A 19,918-nucleotide genomic window follows, 5' to 3' on the forward strand; every position below is an offset into this window, starting at 1 on the left:
CTAGACCCCCAGGAGCCAGGCTGGGCTCTGTGATGCCCCACAGGCACCCTGGAACCTGAGTAACCGGCCGGGGGCGTGGAACACGACTCGTCCTCCCGGCGGGTTCGTAATCGGGGGGTTTCGGTTTGATTCATGTGGGGAAAGTGTCTGTGAGTCACTCAGCCCTTGCGGCCGAGGCCCAGGCAGTTCCAGGCAGTTGGCTGTGCGCTCATCGAGGGGCCTTTGTGGGAGCCTCGCGGGGCCCCTCCGCACCTCCCCTCTCCTCTCGCTGCTGTAGGGAGCCCAGCAGGCGCATGCCACGGGGTGCAGTGGGTATCGGCTGTGCTCCAAGATGATCGAAGCAGGTTTTGGGTGCCTCAGGGCTGTGACAGCTGCTGCAGGCTACGGTGTTGGCTGATCTCAGGCAGATGGGGAAACTGAGGCATGAGCTGGGCCTGGGTATGGTGGTCTTCTCAGTTGATCATTAACTCTGCCATGCCCATACACTGGCCCCCCAAAGCTCGTGACATGCATCACCTAAGCCACACCGTGGGGCAGGGAGGACTGTTGCCATTTTACAGTAGCAACGCTGAGGCCTGGATGGCCATGTCTGAGACCCTGCGGCACAGCAGGCCAGAGAACCCAGGTGTCCTGCCTTCCCCTACCCCGTCCTGCTCTGACCTCTAGACCCATTCCTAGAAGCATAACCCAACTCCCTTCCCTGCTGCTGTAACCGCTGGACCTCGGTGCCCTCCATTGCCGGAGATACAGCCCCACTCTGCTGCTCTAACCACTGAGCTCCGCTCTCTGCCTATTATTGGAGACACAACCCTGGCGACCTGACACCCAGCCCCCTGCTCTAACCAGTGGCCCCCGCTTTCTCAGCCTTTGTGGCTCTCTGGCATCTCTTAGAAGCTCTGTGCAAAGCCTATCCCCCGTGACTCCCCCACGCCTGGTGCTGTACATGTATAAAGCAAAAAGTCCCTGCCCTCAAAGAGCTGATGAAGCGGAGTGGGAGCAGTGTGGTGAAGCCACAGGGCAGAGGGGTGAGCGTGTCCCAGACTCATGCCACAGACCCCCCTCTCCTCCCCCCCCCCAGTCTCCCAGCTGTAACTGGGCTGCTGGTTCTGCTGGTGTCTGCTCCTGTGAGTGCTAGGGGTTGCAGACGCCACCGTGCCTTACTCCCCACAGGCTGCTAGGAGGTGGCTTTGCCTTCAGCTGGGCGTAGGGGTGGGGGTCCAGCTGGCTTGGCTGTGGGCATCAGGGCTCACAACTCAGCCTTTGCCTCAGAGGCTGGTGGGGTCCATCCAGCTGTGTGGAGGTGTCCGTGCCCGGCCAGACTGAGCAGGCATCAAAACCAGGAAAACTGGGGGTCTGGACTCCTGGTTCCCATCATGGTTGGAGCAGTGCCAGGACTCCTGGGTTTTGCGTGCCTCAGTTTCCCCTCCCTCTTGTGGCAGGCACCAAGGTGTGTCTCTCTCTGCCCCTGCTGGGTTGTGAGCAGGGAGGGATGCTCAGCCAGCTCCCAGCAGCCGGTGATCTTATCAGGCTTGCAACAGCTCGCTGTTTTCTATTAATATGCAAATATGCTTCTCTTTCCTGGAACTGTGGGGATCACCGCGCAGCCATCTCGGCCCCCCAGCCCACAGCGCGACCCCCTTGCACACAGCGGGGCCTTGCTGTGGGGAAGACCGCACTCGCTCTGGTGTGACGGATCTAGAGGGAGTTGTGCCGTGAGGCTGAGGCGGCTGCCGCTTGCTTGTGGGAAGGGAAGGAAGCCAGGTGCTGAGCTCTCTGCAGGCTGGCGACCAGGGTTCCCCGCTTGCAAGCTGGGGGGGAAGGCTGCCCAAGGCCCCCAGACAGACCAGGGTCACAGCAGAGCAGGTGAGAGAGAGCCCAGGTGAGAGAGTCCTGGTTAGCAGTCCTGCTGTAGCTTGCAGACCCTCTGCCTCCCAGAACTGCAGAGAGAGCCCAGGAGTCCTGAACCCCCAGGCCCAAGCTGCCATCGGACTCCTTTCCGGGCCAGCCCGGCTGGCTTCGGAGCCTGGGGGGGTTGGAGAAAGATTCCTGGCCGTGCACTCTCTGCAGTAGGGACTCCCCAGGGGCTCTGGGCTGGTGTGCCAGGCGCTGTACACTTGGCTAGCGAAAGGCACAGTTCTAGGCTGGAAGGGCAGTGACAAAGCAGTGGCTCTGTGTATGTGTGTGTGTGCGGGTGTGTGTGGAGGGAGGGAGCAATGGCCACTGTTCTGCGAAGAGGCCTTGAGTGAGTTGTTTTCCCTCCCTGTGCCTCAGTTTTCCCAGCTGCGACTGGATGCAAAGGCCCTAACTTTGTGTGGCTGAGGGCAGTTATTCTGTCCTGGGGTCTCTTTGGGTCTCTGCTACATTGACCCTTGCAGCTCCCCTGTGCAGCACAGGAGGATGCTGGGAATCCAGCATGGCTCAGTGAGTTGCCCAGGGCTTCTCTGGGAATCGGTAGCAGGGAGTCGCACACTAGCACAGCATCCAGGGGCTTCAGCCAGAGCCACCTGCCTTGTCAGCCCCCCAGTATCCAGGGGCAGGGGCCAGCCATTGTGCCTATGCATGTGCCTATGCATGGGTGGGTGTGAAAGAGCAAATTAGGCTGGGTCAGTGTAGGCCAACTTTCCCAAGTCCACGGGGACATGTCTGTGTGCCTGGCGCTGCTGCAGCGCCCACCTGGATGAGCTGATGGCTGCCAAGAGTCCCCCATTGAGCCAGTGGTCCCAGTGCCAGCCCAAGCCATGCCAAGAACCCATGCGTGCCCTGCTGTATTCACCACCCCCAGAAGTGGGGACACGGGAGGCTCAGACAGGCCATGCCGGCTCCTCAGAGCCCAGCGCTCCATCATGGCCTTTGGCTATGGGGATGCGAGAGGCTCCACGAGACCAGGTTGGCACCTCAGAGCCTGGTGACCCTTCGTGCCCCCAGCCATGGGGTTGCCTGATATATCCCCGTGCCAGGCAGGGATGTTGTCTCAGAGCCTGGCGCTCCATCATGGCCTACGGCTGTGGGGACACATGAGGCTCTGCTGGACCACGCCAGCCCCTCGGAGCCTGGTGATCCTTCGTGGCCCTGGCCGTGGGGATGTGCCACGCTCCGTTAGGTTATGTTGGTACCCCAGAGCCTGGTGCAGGCCCGGCACCTCGTGATGCAGCCTTTCTTGGCCCTGCCCCATTTCCGCCCCGCTGCCGTGCCGGTAAAGGGCTCGGAAAAATAGGTCTAGGCAAGCCTGCCACATGGGGCAGGCGGGGGTGTGTGCGTGGGGGGGTCAGCATCCTCCCACCCCATCTTCCATGATGCCATGCCCTCAGTCCACGCCGCTGCGCTTCTCCAGCCCTCGCTTTGCCTCGACGGCTTATTTGGGGGGTGGCGGTTGCTACTTCTTGGGAGGGCTCCGCATTGCCCTCCTCTCCCTCAGCCGCCCCCCGGGCATCGCGCCCCTCGGCGGGACCGGCCGGGGGAATTCGCCCGAGACCTCGACGACCTTTCTCAGGTCGCGATTTACTGGCATGAAGCATCACCTGAAAGCGAGAGTTACCGGCAGCCAGCGCTCGGGATCGGGCTGTTTTTGACTAACAGAGGCCTGAGGTTCTGAGTCAGCCCCCAGCCCCGATTCCCACCCGTTCTGTTCTCACTGCCTCCTTCCCTCGCTCCTCCACCGGAGAAGCCGTCGGAGGCTGCGGTTTGGTGGCTCGGCAGGTCTGCGCCGTGGGAGGACTGGTGCATGGGACGGGGGTGAAGCTCTCCCCGCAAACCCGCCAGCCCCGCTGTTGTGAAGGAAACACAGGAATTTACCAGCATCCGGTTTCCCACAAAGGCGGGTGCCAGGTGTGCGCAAGGATAACCCCGGCACTTCCTTCCTGCCCTGCCAGGCCGCCCTCAGCTCCCGGTGCCGGCGCTCGTCTCTCTCGTGGCAGCCGGCATGGCGTGCGGGGAAACGTGGCTCCGTTCTCCGATCCTGCTGCGGCTTGTTCTGGGGTGGGAGGGGAGGGAGGGGATCTGGTCTTGGTGGGCTCCCCAGGGCAGGCTGTGTGTTTGCATGCAAGTGTGCACGTGTGTGTGCACCTGTACGTGTGTGTGTCAAAGAAGAGGGTTGGGTGGGGACAGGCATGGGGCTGAACTCTAGCCCAGTGACACATGGGGATTGTGCGTGCGTGTTGGTGCGTGTGTGTGGTGCATGTGAGTATGTGTGTATGTCAAAGGAGAGGGTTGAGTGGGGACAGCCATAGGGCTGAACTCTAGCCTAGTAACAGAGTGGGATTGTGTGCGTGTGCATGTGTGTGTGTGTGCGTGTGCGTGCGTGCACATGTGTGTGTTTGCAGTGCGTGTGGGTGTGTTTGTATGTTGAAGGAGAGGGTTGGGTGGAGATAGCCATGGACCTGTGTTCTAGCCTAGCAACAGTGCTTGACTGTGTATGTGTGTGTACATGTGCAGTTGTACGTGCACGTGTGCATCTGTCAGTGCATGTATATGTCAAAGGAGAGGGCTGGGTAGGGATAGCAATGGGGCTGTATTCTAGCCTAGCAGAGGCACTTGTGCATGATTGTGTGTATGTGTATCTGTGTGTGAGTGAGTGTGTCAAAGGGCTGTGCATGTGTCTGTGTGCATGTGTGCATGCACATCTGTGTGTGAGTGCGTCAAAGGAGAGGGCTGTGCTTGTGTTGGTATGTACGTGTGTATGCACAGCTGTGTGTATGTGTCGAAGGAGAGGGTTGGGTGGGGATAGCAATGGAGCTGTGTTTTAGCAGTGATTGTGTATGTATGAGTGTGTCTGTACACATGAGTGTGTGTGTGTACGTGTGTCAAACAACATCACCATGGGGGGATAGCAGTGGGGCTGTTCCAGCCCAGCAGTGGAGCAGGACAGTGTGCACGTGCACAGACCACGTGTGCATGTGGTGTGACATGATTGGCTGCACTAGGGCCTAGTTGCCTCTGGGGTCCCTGCTGGGCAGCCCATGCACGAAGCCAGTCTGTCCAGCCCCATGGCAGCACTGGGTACTAGCACCTTGGTTCCTGCTCTGAGCGTGTGGCTCCACAGCAGCGCCCGGACTCAGCTCCTCCACGCTCGCCCCCAGTACCTGCGTTGTCCTGTGCCAGCAGGGCACTGCCACATCGGGAGGGAAACCAAGGCACAGGGCCATGCTGTGCACCCCTGCCAGCTCCAGAGAGGTCCCAAGTGCCTGCCAACACCCACCCAGGCAGCTCTTCTCCATCTGGCTCCCCCTCTGATCCCTCTTTGGCTTGCATCTGGGCAAGCTCTTCCTCTCCAGGGACAGTACCCTGACCCCCTCAGCTGTGTTCAGGCCCCAGCACAGGCAGGTCTGTCCCCTGGCTTGTCTGCCATGAAAGCAGCAGTGGCTGGGCCCGATACAGCCCCTTCCTGCCCCCACCCTGGGCTCCCACCACCCCATGGCAGGGGATGAGGGGTGGGTTGCGTGCCGGTGCGCCTGCCGGGACAGTGGGGGTTGTTTACCAGTCCCTGCAGGTAGGGTTTCTCACCTGTTTGCGGTGGGTGGGGGTGAATGGGCCGCCAGGCTTGTGCCTTCCTGCCGTGCTGGGGACCGTGTCCCAGTTGTGGCTTTCAAGCTGCTGCCTTGCTGAGGTTGCAGGGGGGACAAGGGACACGAGCACTCCGATTCCCCGGGGGGGCTGTGAGGGGGGTGTGCATTGATAAGGGAAGCTGAAGAGAGGAAGAGCAAACCACCCGGTGGGCTGGGCTGGTGCCAGGCAGCCCCCAGCCAGGGCAGGGCTGGGCTGGGCAGGCGGCCGTTGGACCTGGCAGAAGGGATGTGGTTAGGGGCTGCTCTCAGGGGGCGGAGGGTGTCCAAGGGGCACGAGGCTCCCCAGCTCCCTTGGCCGCTCCTGAAGCGAAGTGGTTGGATGGGCGGAGGCACCAGGGGTTTGGGCAGCTTCCTGCTGGTCATGCCGCATGGCAGGACACCTCACTGTGCTCCTCCTGGCTCCCAGCCCCCCCCGATCTGACCACTGTACACCACCTCCCACCCAGAGCTGGGCAAGCAACCCAGGAGTCCCAGCTCCCCGCACCCCTCCTGCTGTAGCCACTGAGGCCACCTGTGGCCACAGGGGTGGAAGCCAGGTGTCCGGGTTCCCAGCCACCCCCTGCTCTAACCACTCAACACCACCTCCTGCCCAGAGCTGGGCACAGACCCAGGAGTCCTGGCCAGCTCAGGGTGGCAAGTGGTGTTGGTGGTTATGAGAGGGTCAGGCTGGCTCTTTGGGCACCACTGTCTCTGTGCTGTGGTGGGCACCCCTGAACCCACTACACCCAGGCACAGGCTGGGCCTGGCCCCTTTTGCAGGAATGGAAGGGGCATGGGGTGGCCTGGCCATGGTGCGGGTATCGCCACGGTGCCATCAACACGCTGGGATTGGGGGTGGTTGCAGATGCACATGCAGGCATGCATGAGTGCATGTGCCCATGCATGAGGTTACCTGTGTGTGCGTGTGTATCCATGGACACGGGCGTGTGCAGATGCTCCCAGAAGCCCCTGGCTCCTTGTGTGTGTACGGATGTGTGTGCTGACATTTGGGGACATGCATGTGTGGCCATGTGCAGACGTGTGGACCTATCTGTGTGTATATGCTCAGGCATGTGGACCTGCCCACACGTCCTGTAAGACATGTGCACACACATGCATCTCTGCCTGAGTGCATGTGCACACAGGGGTGTCGTATGCCAGAATATGCATGTAGACCTCCCTGGGTGCATGTGCGTGTACGGAGCCGTGTGCCTGCCGATGTATGCATGTGTCCAGGGACTGATTCAGGTGCACTCAGGTGGGTGCAGAGCCCCGGGGCAGGGCAGGTGGGCAGGATTAGGGGATGATCCTGGGTTACATAAGTGCCATGAGGCTGTAATCCCTGTGTGCAGGTGGGGGTGGGAGCTGGGCACCTAGAAGAGATTTATGCCCCTTGTCTGCCTGGCAGGCCCAGCCCCTCAGGCACTGCTGGCTCCGAGGAGATGCCTGGTCTCCCTGCGTCTCTTGTACCAGGGATGCCGGGCCCATTCTGCTCCCCATGTTGGGGCCAAGAGCCTGGCTCTGTGCCCCAGGGCCCCACCTGGCTTCCATGCTAGAGGAGCGTGGCTTTGACACAGGCCATTTAAGCACCTTAGGGCAGCAGGCGAGGCATCCCCAGACACCTGGGTTCAATGCCCTGCTTCAGCAGGAGAATGGGATCTGGCAGGGGAACAGTAGCCAGGACTCCTGGGTTCATTCCCCAGCTCTGCCCCTGCCTTGCTCTGTGCTGGGCAAGTCGTGCCCCCACCCTCTTCCCTGCATCGCCCTGCCATACAACACACTGTGTGCCTCAGTTTCCCCATCTGGACCCAAAGCTCCCCACGTTGCCACCAGGCCCACGCCTGTCATTTGGGTCAGGGCGCCCCCTTGTGGGGGAACCACAAGCAGCAGCCAGCACTTCTGCCAGGGGTGGTGGGGAAGGGCACATGCACAAGAACCCAGGAGTCCTGGCTCCAGTGCCCCTTCCCTGCTCTAACCACTAGGCTCAGTTCTTTAGCCAGGACCAGAACCCAGGAGTCCTGGATCCCAGTCCCCCCCTGCTCTAACCACTAGGCTCCCTTCCCAGAGCTGGGAATAGTCCTGGAAACTGGCAAGAGTCCTGGCTCTCCAGTTTCCACTTCTGCAACCATTAGGCAGCAGTAGGCCAGACAGCTGCATGTGGACACCCAGTGACATGGTCTTTGCTCACCCCCCGACCCCAATTTCTTCCCCCCCATAGCCCAAATTGAAGTGATTCCATGCAAGATCTGTGGGGACAAGTCCTCAGGGATTCACTACGGCGTCATCACATGCGAGGGCTGCAAGGTGAGTGCCTGTTGCGCCCTTCATGGACGCGGCCAGCCACACCCCACACCCCTCCCCAGGGCACCAGGGGTGGGGACACCATGGAGCCTGGGTGATCCCAGCCACCCCTGGCTCCTGCCCACTTCCCTTTGGTGCTGCTCAGCCTCCGTGCCCCACAGAGCTGCCCGCTGGAGGTGGGTCCTGGCTGATGGACTTTCTCCTGTTCCCCCTTCTCTCCAGGGCTTTTTCCGGAGGAGCCAGCAAGGCAATGTCACCTACTCCTGCACCCGCCAGCAGAACTGCCAGATTGACCGGACCAGCCGCAACCGCTGCCAGCACTGCCGCCTCCAGAAATGCCTCAGTCTCGGCATGTCCCGGGATGGTAAGACCTTCCCTGCCCCCTCCCGCAGCAGGGGACAAAGTAGCTCCAGAGGTCACATCTAGTCCAACCCCTGCCTGAGGCAGGATCAGCCCTGTGCAAACCATCCCAGGCACATCCAGAGTCTAAACTATTAGCAAAGCTACTGTCAACCCAGGTTGACATCTCCCCTCACCCCTCTTGGCCCTCGCCTCGGGGGCTGGGCTCTGGCACCAGGATTCTCCCAGGGAGACCCAGGACCCTGCCAGGCTGAGCTGGGCATGATGGGGAGGATTTGGCATGGTTCCTTCCCTCTCGCTCAGCCCTGCCCTTGCCTTGCTCCCACAGCTGTCAAGTTTGGGCGCATGTCCAAGAAGCAGCGCGACAGCCTCCATGCTGAAGTGCAGAAGCAGCTGCAACAGCAGCAGCAGCAGCAGCAGGGTGGGGAGGCAGCCATGGCCTCTGCATACGCCCTGGGTCTGGCCAACGGGCAGCTTAAGTTGGCCTCAGACCCTGACCTGCTGGAGGCCTCAGCCTGCCCCGGTGCCCTCCTAGCTGGGCAGGCACGGCTCAGCCGGGTGCCCGAAGAGCCACCAGCGCTGGCCTTCTCCAATGGACTGGCCAAGGCCCACGGCCGGCTGGGCGGTGACCCACGTGGCCCCTTCGCCAGGGAGTACAGCCCTGAGCGCATCAAGATGGATGCTCGGGGCAGCATCTTCTATGGGCCGGATGCCCAGGTCTCACCCGACCCTACCAGGCTGGACGTCGGGGCCAAGCGGGGCCCAGGCAGCGGCGACCATGGGGAGCTCATCGACTTCTACACCAGCCCCAGCTTCACCAGTATCCTGGAGTCTCCCCATTCCTCGGTGACCGAGATCGGTGAGTCCCCCACCCTGCATGGGGAGGGTCCAAAGGTCCCTGCAGCCCCCAGCCCACAAGCTCTGCCTGCCTTTGTTCTGGAAGGAACATGTCTGAGTCCCAGGGAGGGCTGGAACACCAGTGGCTTTGCCAGTGTGGCTGACTTATTGTGGGGGTAACAACTTGCTACTGCTGCCAAGGGAGCTGCATCTCTGGCACTGATAAAAGAGTCCTGAGCTTTTAGCTTCTACCCTGCAGCCCCCCTGTGAGAGCAGAGGGGCCTCCCATGCTCCCAGAGGCCTTGAGATGAAGAGCCAGGCAGGGTGGCACCAAGTGATAGAGCCAGGGACTGCAGAAAGAGTCTGCTCCATGCTGGGGGTTTGTGGTCCCAGCAGGTAGGAGTAGGGACTGGTCCTGCCCTGCTGCTGTCACCCCCAGGACTCCTACCCTGCCTGTGCCCTCACCCCTCCACTTACTCCACAGAGCACCTCACCCAGAATGTCCTCAAGTCGTACCGCGAGACCTGCCAGCTGCGCCTGGAGGACCTGCAGCTCCTGCGCTGGGAGACCTTCTCGCGGGAGGAGGTCAGCGCCTACCAGAAGAAGGTGAGAAGCCTGAGGGGGGGTTGCCAGAGAGACGGGCCCCTCCAGCCATCGTGGCCACCTCCTGTGGTTCTCAGCCCCTGTGTGTCCCCGCCCCAGGTACGGCTGCCACAAGCCATGGCTTCCTCTCCACACCCCAGGCACAGGCCCCGGTAGCCAGGCTATTGTTGCTCTGTGCCTCAGTTTCCCCTGCTCTGCCAACCTCAGTCCAACCCTTTGAGATCCCAAGAGAGTCAGGCCCCACCAGGATTGTGGCTTTTCTGGCTACAGAACCAGAGGGGATGTTTCCCCAGTGGGAGATGCAGCTTTTCCATCCCATCTCTACCCAATGGACAGCAGGTGTCCAGCATGCTGGGGAGGTGCGGCTTGGGGCCTCGTGCTCCTCGTCTCCTGCACGGCTGGGGTGATGTCTCCCCAAGGAGCCCCAGCTTCACCCCTTGCACCAAGGGGCAACAAAGCATCATGGCTGTCTGAACCCTGGTGCATTGTGGCAGATGGCATCTGTGGGGCTGGGGGCGGGAACTGTGATGGGGAGACACTGCCCCCAGTCTGTTCAAGGCAAAACAGTCCTCCAGCACCTGAGGTTCCCCCCACTTCCAGGCCCCCTGGGCCCCCAGGAAGTGGGGCTGTTAACCCTTCATGCCCTGGGTGCTGCCATCTCCCTGCACTGGAGCTCAAGGACTCTATCCAGGCTCGCTCTGTGCCCTCTGGATGATGCCCCACTGCCTTAACAAGCTGCTGAAGTAGCCAGGCTCATTTCCTTCCTCCCCCCTCCTGAATTGACTGCCCAGTCGTGGCCTAACCCCATACAGACCACTGCAGGATAAGCCCCCTTATGCCTTAAAGGGGCAGCATCCGGAACCCCAAGCACCCCAAAACATCTGGAACAGGGAGTAGGGCCATCCTGTAGGGCCAGAGACCCTGAGGGGCACAGGAGCCAGGGTTCAGGGCTGACAGAGGACTCTGTTCTGTGTGCTCCTCTAGGATGAGGGGTTGGCAAAGCTTTCTTCCAGTGCTGAGCTGCATGGGGGCCTATAAGGGATCAGGATCCTATAGGAGATCCCCTATGGAACTCCAAGGGGGAATCATCCCCTGATGCCCTGGCTCTGGCCAGGCTGGCTGCCTGTCACCCCTACATTTGTCGGGGGGGGCACATGAAAAGGGAAGTGAGGTAGGGCACATGGGATAGGGGAGCCATGCTCTGGGGGTGTGCTAGGGGCCACAGACTATCGGCTCTGGGGTGCAGCAAAAGTGGGGAGCAGAGAGGTCTGCTGTTGGGGTGAGGGGCATGCCAGGCCCTGACAGGGTAGATGTGGGGTGGGGGACTATGGCTCAGCTGCAAGGTGTGGGGCTGCGTCCCTGTGCTCCAGGGGCCGGCCTCGGCTGTGGGCTGACAAGTTGGTCCCTTGCAGTCCATGGAGGAGATGTGGGAGCGCTGCGCCTGCCGCATCACCGAGGCCATCCAGTACGTGGTGGAGTTCGCCAAGCGCATGGGTGGCTTCATGGACCTGTGCCAAAATGACCAGATCGTGCTGCTCAAAGCAGGTACCTGGCCCAGCCTGCCCACCCCCCTTCTCCCCGGCCTCCCCATGGGGTAGGCCCTTAAGTGAGAGAAGACCCCAGGGGGTCCATAGGCCATAGCAGTGTTGACCTAAGCCTGTGAGGGTCCTGGATGGGAGCTGGGACATGGGGACAGGTCTCAGAGCCACAAGGAGCTGTTTGGGGAAACCTCAGGCCCGTGTTCAGCTCCTGGTGTGCTGGTAGCCCTGATCCAGACACTTGGGACCAAGGCAGCCACATCCCTGTGCCTACCCCTCCTCCTGGCTCTCTGTGCTATGGCCTCAGCCCCAGTCCTGTCTCGTAGGCGCCATGGAGGTGGTGCTGGTGAGGATGTGCCGTGCCTTCAATTCAGAGAACAGGACAGTCTTCTTCGAGGGCAAGTACGCTGGCCCGGAGATCTTCAAGTCCCTCGGTACGGCTGGACAGGGGATGCGGGGCTGCTCATGGAGCTGGGGCAGGTGGAGGCAATGGAGGGGCCTGAAACAGGACCCCACAAGCCCTAGGCTGGAGCTGCTGGCTCTGGGAACAACCCCCCCACTTCCCACAGCCTTGCCAATGCCCTCTGGTGACCCCCTGGGTGCCTCGGGGATGGAGCCAGCAGCTAGGAGGTGCATCCCCCTGCCCCCATCCCTGGGGCTGTCTGCAGTCCAGGCTCCCTGCCATGGCAGCTCTGTGCCTGGCTGGTGCTTGCCTTTCCTTCTCTGCCAGCTGCCAGCACCGCACTCTGCAAAGGGGCCGCACAGTCCCTCCTAGGCCCTGTGGAGGTGCTGGGTGGGAGGGTCATGTGGGAGCCCTGCGGCAGCACTGGCCCCACTAGCTGGGATTGAGGCAGGTGACCCCCAGTTGGGTCTGGATTCAGCGCAGGTGCTGCCCCCATGGGGTCTTACATGGGGGAGCATGGAGGGAAAGGGAGGCAGAGCTTGCTGCAGCCTGAGGTCTCTGTCCAGTCAGCCCCTTCCCCCCCCAAGGGATGGGGGCCCTGGGGTCTGAGCCCAGGGTGGGTCCTGCCAGGGTCCTGAGGCCACATGGCATGGGGAGATCTCACCAAGGCCCGTGGAGGTGGGGTAGGCTGGGGGCTGCACCTGAGCCTGACAGCTCTGCTCCCCGCAGGCTGCAACGAGCTGATCAACTCCATCTTCGACTTCGCACATGGGCTCTGCTCCCTGCACTTCACTGAGAATGAGATTGCGCTCTTCACCGCCCTCGTGCTCATCAACGCCAGTGAGAGACGCCCCCATCCCCTGTGCCCCATGACCTGTCTGCCTCCAGGGCCCCACGTCCATCACACTTTTGCATGTGGATGTGTGTGTGTGTGTGCGTGTGCGCGTGCACATGTGCCTGGGTGTCTTTCCATATATCCGTGTCTGTGCTTGTGTTTGCATGTGTGTGTTTCTGTGCATGTGTGCCTGTTTGTATGTGCATGCCTGTTTGTGTGTGTGTGTGTGTTAGTAGGGAGCTGGGGGTGTTCCTGCAGCTAGTGGCTGAACTCCCACAATTGTGTTGATCAAGAGCTGACCTGGGGGGAGGATTGCATGGATAACATTGGCCCTGGGTGAAGCATAGACTGCAGGGCATGGGGCTTCCCCCCTGCTCCCCTTCTGCCCTGCTGTGCACAGGAGACCAAAGGCTACAGTGAGGGGGCAGGCAGTAGGCCTGGAAGGGCCTGAGCAATGGCCTGGCACCCAGAACACCCGGGTTCCCAGCTCCACCCTGGCCTGTGGGGTGCCAGCTCCCATCCTTGGGCCAGACTGGGCCTCAGTTCCCTTCTGTGAAGTGGGGATAGGGACAGTGACCTCCTCTGTACAGGAGCAATGGAGGCAGAAAGGCACAGGCTGGTTCATCTAGACCCCTCCGGGCCCTGGGTGTTTGGGGGGCTAGCCCCGAGCAGTGGTGCTGCCCCCAAGCTCCCCATTCAGAGCCTACTCTTGCCCCTAGACCGCCCATGGCTGCAGGAGAAGGGCAAGGTGGAGCGGCTGCAGGACAATCTGGAGCTGGCCTTCAAACACATGCTGCGCAAGAGCCACCGTGAGGGCCTCCTGGCCAAGGTAGGTGCCCCCTGCCCCCACCAGGCTGTCTCAGGGCTCCCCAGTCCCGTCTCCTCTCTGCTGGGGGAGCCCCAGTGCCCTGGCTACATGCTTTCCCTACGGGTCTCTCGCTGACAGAGACATATCTGCTTATGGGCATACCCATCTGGGGGGGGGCTGCAGCTGTGTGGCCCTGGGTGGGGCAGGGGGGCCAGACCCAGACACGGCTGTGGGAAATGTGACATGTTACATCTGAGGATTATGATCAGGCAAACATGGGCCTGGTTCTGCCCAGCAGGAGGCAGTGGAAGGTGCACACGGGGTGGGGATGTACACACATGCACACATATGTGCACATGCATGCCCACACACATCCCTATCTGACCCTTCCCAGCTCTCACACATACTGCCCCTTCCCCAGTTCTGCTTAGTAGGTGGACACCAAAGAACATACACATGTGTGTACACACATGCGCACACATACACATGCATACACTTGATCCTTACCATGCACACGCACTCTTTACCAGCTGTCACATGTACATGCTGCCTGACACTGCCCAGCAGGGGACGGTGGAAGGTTCACATATGGGAAGGGGGGATGTGTGCACACACACTTACACCCCCCGCTTCTTCCCAGCTCTCTCTCTCTCTCACATGCATACACAACCCCTGCAGACTTTTGATTCTGCCCAGCAGGGGGCAGCAAAGTACCATCCTGCACATGCACGCATGGCGTTTACATGCTTCGGGCATGCCCCCAGGGCTGCCAAAGGTGTGCCCAGAACAGGTGGCCTCACACATGTGACCCCTCACTTCACTCTCCCATGGGCCAGAAAGCAGCCTCATCCCTTGTGTGTACAGGGAGGAGGGGTGGGGGTTGACATACATGGCACCCCGTGCTCACAGCATGTCCTTCCCCACAGCTGCCACCCAAGGGCAAGCTGCGCAGCCTGTGCAGCCAGCACATGGAGAAGCTGCGCTCCTTCCGGCAGATGCACCCGATCGTGGTCCACGCTGTGTTCCCCCCGCTCTACAAAGAGCTCTTCAGTGCCGAGGGTGAGCCACAGGTCCTGGTGGCTGAGTGACCAGCATCCAGCAAGGCTTGGCCCTGTTCCGGCCAGGGGATGGGGGCTGGATGCCTGGCTTCTGCCCCCATCAAATCGGTTCCCTTTATTCTGGGCCTTGGAAGCAGGAAAAGAGGGGCGTTCCCTACCTCACTGCGCTGAAGGACGCTCACAATGCACTTTGAGGGGCCCCCACGGCATCAGCTCCTTCTGGCTGAGGCAAACACCCCGTCCTCACGGCCCCAGGACAGGACTTGGTCCCCAGCCAGCGCACGCTCGGTGCTGTACATAGCAGAAGCCTCTACTGGGGGCTGGGGGCCTATCTTAGCCAAGCATCTCCTTACCTAGGAGGTTTGGGGTGGGGGGAGTGGTCTCTCCTTCTCCCCCCCACCTCCTGACTTTATTCTCAGTGTTTCAAGGCCAGCAGGTGTTTGTATCCTTAGTAAGGTCTATCTAGATATATATATACATATTGTATAAAGTAATATAAAAGATGCTATTTTTGCAAGGGAGCCTGGCCCAGTGGGGGACGGAGGCTCTGATCAGGCTGCTCGCGTACAAGGGGTCAATATGATGCTTTCATACAGCTCCTGGCACCTGGTCGGAGCAGTCCAAGCCAAACCTCGATGTTCCCCACACAGCCCCGGGAGCCTCCGCTGACATCCAAGCAGCATGGGCAGGCAGTCTCCATACACTCAGTCCATACGCCTCGTGTGCCAGCGTCAGGCCCTGTCCCCAGCCCACCCTGCTTTGGGTGTCAGCATGGGACGGGGAGCTCCTGGTGCTGGGAGCTGTGGGAACAGGCCTCAAGGTAGCTCCTCCACCAGCTCAGTCAGTCTGTGTCTCGTTTAGAGCAGGACATTTTCTGGGTGGAAAAATGTTTTTTGCTTTCTGAATTTCCCAGTGAAATTTCCTCATTGGAAGAGGAAAAAAACCCTCTGTCATTTTTAAGCCAGTGACTGGGATAGAAAGGATTCATTTGGGGGCTTTTTCAAGGGGGAGAAAATGACAATGCTGTGACCAAAGTGGGGGGAGAACAGGTTTACTTTGGTTCAAAATGTACAGCCAGACAGACACGAGCCCTGGCAGAGGCCAACAGGGTCCCTGCTTCCCAGCCCCTGCTTTTAGGGGCCTGAGTTCAAACGTGCCCTGGGGTAGCTTAGAGCAGTGTTGTCCTGCAGTCTTGAGCACCTAGGAGATTGAGCAGCCTTCTGCTGGTCGCAGCACCACACCACCAAGATCTTGATTCTCATCCCGCTTCGAGCCCAGAGATGCAGCTCAGGGGAGGGAAGGGGAATCTTCCTTTCCACCCTGGGACCTGGTTCCAGGCTCTGGTTGAAATATTGGCACTGTCCCCATGGCAGGAGAGAGCACGGGGGACCCACAGGCCCTTTGGCCAGAGATGTGAGACCTCTTTAGCCTGGTTGTTGATGAGTTCATGACTGGGATGCGAAGCCTGCCAGGGTAGGGGGCAGAGCTGATACCCTAGTGGGACCCCTCCAGTCCCTGGGACTGGGTCCCTATATTCCACCCAGGCAGGGGGAACAAAGAGCACTGAGCCCCCTCTGAGAACCAGGCCCCTGACGCTGGCTGGTGCACACACATGTGCATGCACAGATATATACACATGCACATGTGCATGCACACAGGGCACTTTGCTGCAGCCAACATGCTGAAAGCTGCCTGAAAATCACTGGAGGCTCCATGGGCACCTGGGAGTCCAAATCTCCTCCCTCAGGGCAGGGTTTGCCAAGGGATTTAGGCTCCCATTTCATGCAGTGGGTACTGGGCATCTAAATCCTCTTGCAAACTAGCCCTGCAGGGCTCTCAAGCTCCTGAGCCCTCCTTGAAAGTGGTATTGAGGCTCCTAAACCATTTGGGCCTGGCAGAGACAAGGCTTCTGCTTCTCCTGCTCTGTTGGTCTCCAATTGTGTATGGCCTGGTCCCCCCATGGAGCAAAACGGGTGGGAAGGAGATGGGAGGTGTCAGCCCAGAGCTCCCCACGCCCTCTGCTCTCTTAGCACTTTGGACCCTTGCACTGTTTGAATCCCAGGGGGTTGAGTGATAATACTCAGGCCCCCGCCAAGCCGCAGGGAGCATCAGGATGGGGCTATCCATGGCTTCCAGCCCCACAGCAGACAATCAGGCCTTGTTGGCTCTGGGTGCCTTCTGGACACACAGGTCACCGGAGAGGCCGCGGCTTGTGTCCCCCATCCCCTCCCCTTTGCACTCACCCCCGGCTTGTCTTGCACCTCTTGTCCTTTCGGTGTGCTGCAGATCACTGCCTACGAGGGGCAGAGTTAAGGTGATCGGGGTGTCTTTCCCCCCCTACTGAAGCGCACGCAACTCCCAGCTCCCCCTTCCCCCCCTCTGCTCGACTGTTTTAATATCCTTTTAAATATTTAAATGTCTTGACAGGGTTTGTAAATATTTGAAAGTTGTAATTTTTTTTAATAGTTCAAAAAAAAAGAAGAAAAGAAAGAGGGAAAAAAAACCAAGTTGAGAGAGGTTTTTAGATTTGCTTTAATTTAATTCAGCTCCTGGTACGTTCTATTTCTTTGTGTCCTGGTTCGTCGCCCAGGTTCTGTTTCCTGGCAAAGGATTTAAAAGGAAAAAAAAAGACACCAGCAGTGTTCCCAATGCACCTTTTAAGGAGGAGTTGTATTGGGCTGTGTCCGGTTTTATCTGCTCTTTGCAATAAACTAGTTTACCAAGAAGCTTGGCTCGGCTGCGTACCATCTCTTCCCACTTACAACACTCCCACCTGGTATGGAGGAAAGTAAAAGCTCTTCCGTTTGAAAGTACTTGGAAGCAGCAGTTGGTGACTGAGGGCCTTGACAGTCAAATAGAAACCAGCTCTAGAGTTGTTACACCTATTCAAGCACTAACTTCATTGCGGGTTGACTCTCTTTGTAGTGGGATAGTCATTTTTATCACATGAGAATTACTTTGCATGTGTGGCTAGTTTACATTATTGCCCAGTTAACCAATTGTATGATTATAACTGGTCTTTTTACGTGTGGCCGGTCTTACTTTGCGCGTGTTCGGTCTACTTTGCATGATTGACAGGTGAAGAGCGTAATGCATGTAACGTGTAGCAGGGCGAGGGAGTCCAGCCTGCTCACACATGCAGCCCTACCTTCACTATCCCCTAGCAGAGCCTCACATTGAAGAAAATGCTGTAACCAGGGGGGAGTCTCACCCTTTGTAGTAGGGGCACGGCCTCTACCTGACATCTCTTGAGTGTGTATTGACATCCTTTGCTGCAGCAAGACGATGGCCATCGCGGTCCAACTCCTTTACCTGTGACAGGGCCAGGAGTGATGCCTGGTGCTATGTCAGAGTTGACAGTAATTTTATGAAGAGTTGAGACATAGGTTTGTCCGCAATGGTTTGGGCAGACCTGATCCTGCCTCAGGCAAGGGGTTGGACTAGATGAGACCTCCATGGGTCCCTCCCAGCCCCGCTGCTCTGTGATTTCTGTGAGGAGTTGCCCCTGCGTCTCAGGTGGCATTTCAGGGGTGCGACAGGCTGATCGCACTCCAGGCACCTCAACTCCATGTGGTTTCCTCGTGGAGGGACAGTCAGCCAGGCAGTCTCGTCCGAGTGTCGGCAGCATTCACCACGCCGGCCAGTCCTGGAATAGCAGTGGCCAAAGGGCATGCAGGGCAGCCCCCTGTTTTGGGGATCAGAAGGAAGTGGGGCTGGAAGGGACGTTCCGAGGTCACATGTAGCCCAGGCCCCTGCTCCAGGCAGGATCAGCCCTGACCAAACCACCCCAGCCACGTGTCTGTCCAGCCTGCTCTTGGAAGCTTCCAAGGATGGAGACTCTGCTCAGCCATGCTTCTGGCCAGAAAGTCCCTCCACGTCTCCAGCCTCAGTTTCCCCTGCTCCAGCTTGAGACCATTGCTCCTAGTCCTGTCCCCTGTGGCCACAGAGAAAAGCCCATCTCTGTCCTCTCTGTTGAGTATTTGCAGGCTGTTAGCAATCCCCCTCCACAGCTTTCTCTTCCCCAGACTCAGTCCCCTGAGGTCTTCCAGGCTGTCCTCATCCATCTTGCTCCCAGGTCCCTAATCACTGGACTCTTCCCCATGTCCTGGAAGTATAGGGCCCAAATGTGGAGGCTGTTAATGACTTGGCGGATGGAGCGCAGTGGGCTTCTCCTGCTAAGGACCAAACAAAGTCCTCCAGGCAGAAAGGAAGAAGCCAAGGCTTAAATACGGTTGATTCGATACAGCTGTGTCAGCCCCGTCAGGCTTCTCAGCTTGGGCTTCATCATAAGCTGCTTTGGGCTCTGGGCAGCTCTGTGCCATGGGCCTCCATGCCTGCCACAGCACGGCAGCCGGTTCTGAGCCCTGGGGGAAGCAGCTGGGGGAGAAAACCAGCCGGGAGCTTCTGGGCAAGGGAAAGGTCTGGCCATGGGGTTTTTTTTACTCCAGCACCGAGGCTGAGTCTGTCCCAGACACAGTACGGGCTCAACAGAGATGGGGCCCACTGCGCCAGGCACTGTACAAATCCCCAAGGGGGGCAGCGTTGAGCTGGACAGGACTGATGGGGGGTGGACTGTCATCTCCACTGGAGCAAAGAGAACTGAGACTGGAGGATGGAGACAGAGATGGGGCAGTGGGGGGTAAAGACTGGCCCACCTGTGGCCTGGCGGGAGGAGCCGGGATGTCCTGCTTCCCAGCCCTGCACCCCCGCTCAGCCTCTCCCTGCTCACGGGGAAGAGGATTGCGCCGCACATGCCCACCGAAGAAGCTTGGGGGGCTGAGATGGAGGCAGCAGCTCCCCCTGTGCACAGAGTTTTGGGGTCTCCATTAAACCCCTTCACCCTTGGCTTCTGCACCAGGACAGTGCCTGGTCTTAGCTGCCACTGCTCCACCCCAGCCACGGCCGCATTTCCCCATGGGGGTGGGGGGTGCTCCACCCCAGCCACGGCCGCATTTCCCCACGGGGGGGGTGCTCCACCCCAGCCACGGCCGCATTTCCCCACGGGGGGGTGCTCCACCCCAGCCACGGCCGCATTTCCCCACGGAGGGGGGTGCTCCACCCCAGCCACGGCCGCATTTCCCCACGGGGGGGGGGGGTGCTCCACCCCAGCCACGGCCGCATTTCCCCACGGGGGGGGTGCTCCACCCCAGCCACGGCCGCATTTCCCCACGGGGGGGGGGGTGCTCCACCCCAGCCACGGCCGCATTTCCCCACGGGGGGGGGTGCTCCACCCCAGCCACGGCCGCATTTCCCCACGGGGGGGGGGTGCTCCACCCCAGCCACGGCCGCATTTCCCCACGGGGGTGGGGGGTGCTCCACCCCAGCCACGGCCGCATTTCCCCACGGGGGGGGGGTGCTCCACCCCAGCCACGGCCGCATTTCCCCACGGGGGGGGGTGCTCCACCCCAGCCACGGCCGCATTTCCCCACGGGGGTGGGGGTGCTCCACCCCAGCCACGGCCGCATTTCCCCACGGGGGGGGGTGCTCCACCCCAGCCACGGCCGCATTTCCCCACGGGGGGGGGTGCTCCACCCCAGCCACGGCCTCATTTCCCCACGGGGGGGGTGCTCCACCCCAGCCACGGCCGCATTTCCCCACGGGGGGGGTGCTCCACCCCAGCCACGGCCGCATTTCCC

General features: G+C 60.2%; 1 protein-coding gene across 1 annotated transcript in view; it reads left to right on the top strand.

Moving 5' to 3' along the window:
* RORC (RAR related orphan receptor C) overlaps positions 1–19,172 on the top strand; it is a 45,822-nt gene extending 26,650 nt beyond the window's left edge. Inside the window, exons 3-11 of the mRNA XM_090053452.1 lie at positions 7,758–7,843; positions 8,063–8,204; positions 8,529–9,059; positions 9,522–9,643; positions 11,053–11,185; positions 11,505–11,612; positions 12,311–12,421; positions 13,136–13,245; positions 14,151–19,172. Coding sequence (XP_089909578.1) covers positions 7,758–7,843; positions 8,063–8,204; positions 8,529–9,059; positions 9,522–9,643; positions 11,053–11,185; positions 11,505–11,612; positions 12,311–12,421; positions 13,136–13,245; positions 14,151–14,312 — 1,505 coding nt within the window. The 3' untranslated portion in view covers positions 14,313–19,172. The remainder of the gene's footprint in view (positions 1–7,757; positions 7,844–8,062; positions 8,205–8,528; positions 9,060–9,521; positions 9,644–11,052; positions 11,186–11,504; positions 11,613–12,310; positions 12,422–13,135; positions 13,246–14,150) is intronic.
* Positions 19,173–19,918: the final 746 nt, after the last annotated feature.

This window comes from Crocodylus siamensis, chromosome 6, assembly GCF_052110815.1.
Source record: "Crocodylus siamensis isolate JL-2025a chromosome 6, ASM5211081v1, whole genome shotgun sequence".
Taxonomy (NCBI): domain Eukaryota; kingdom Metazoa; phylum Chordata; order Crocodylia; family Crocodylidae; genus Crocodylus; species Crocodylus siamensis.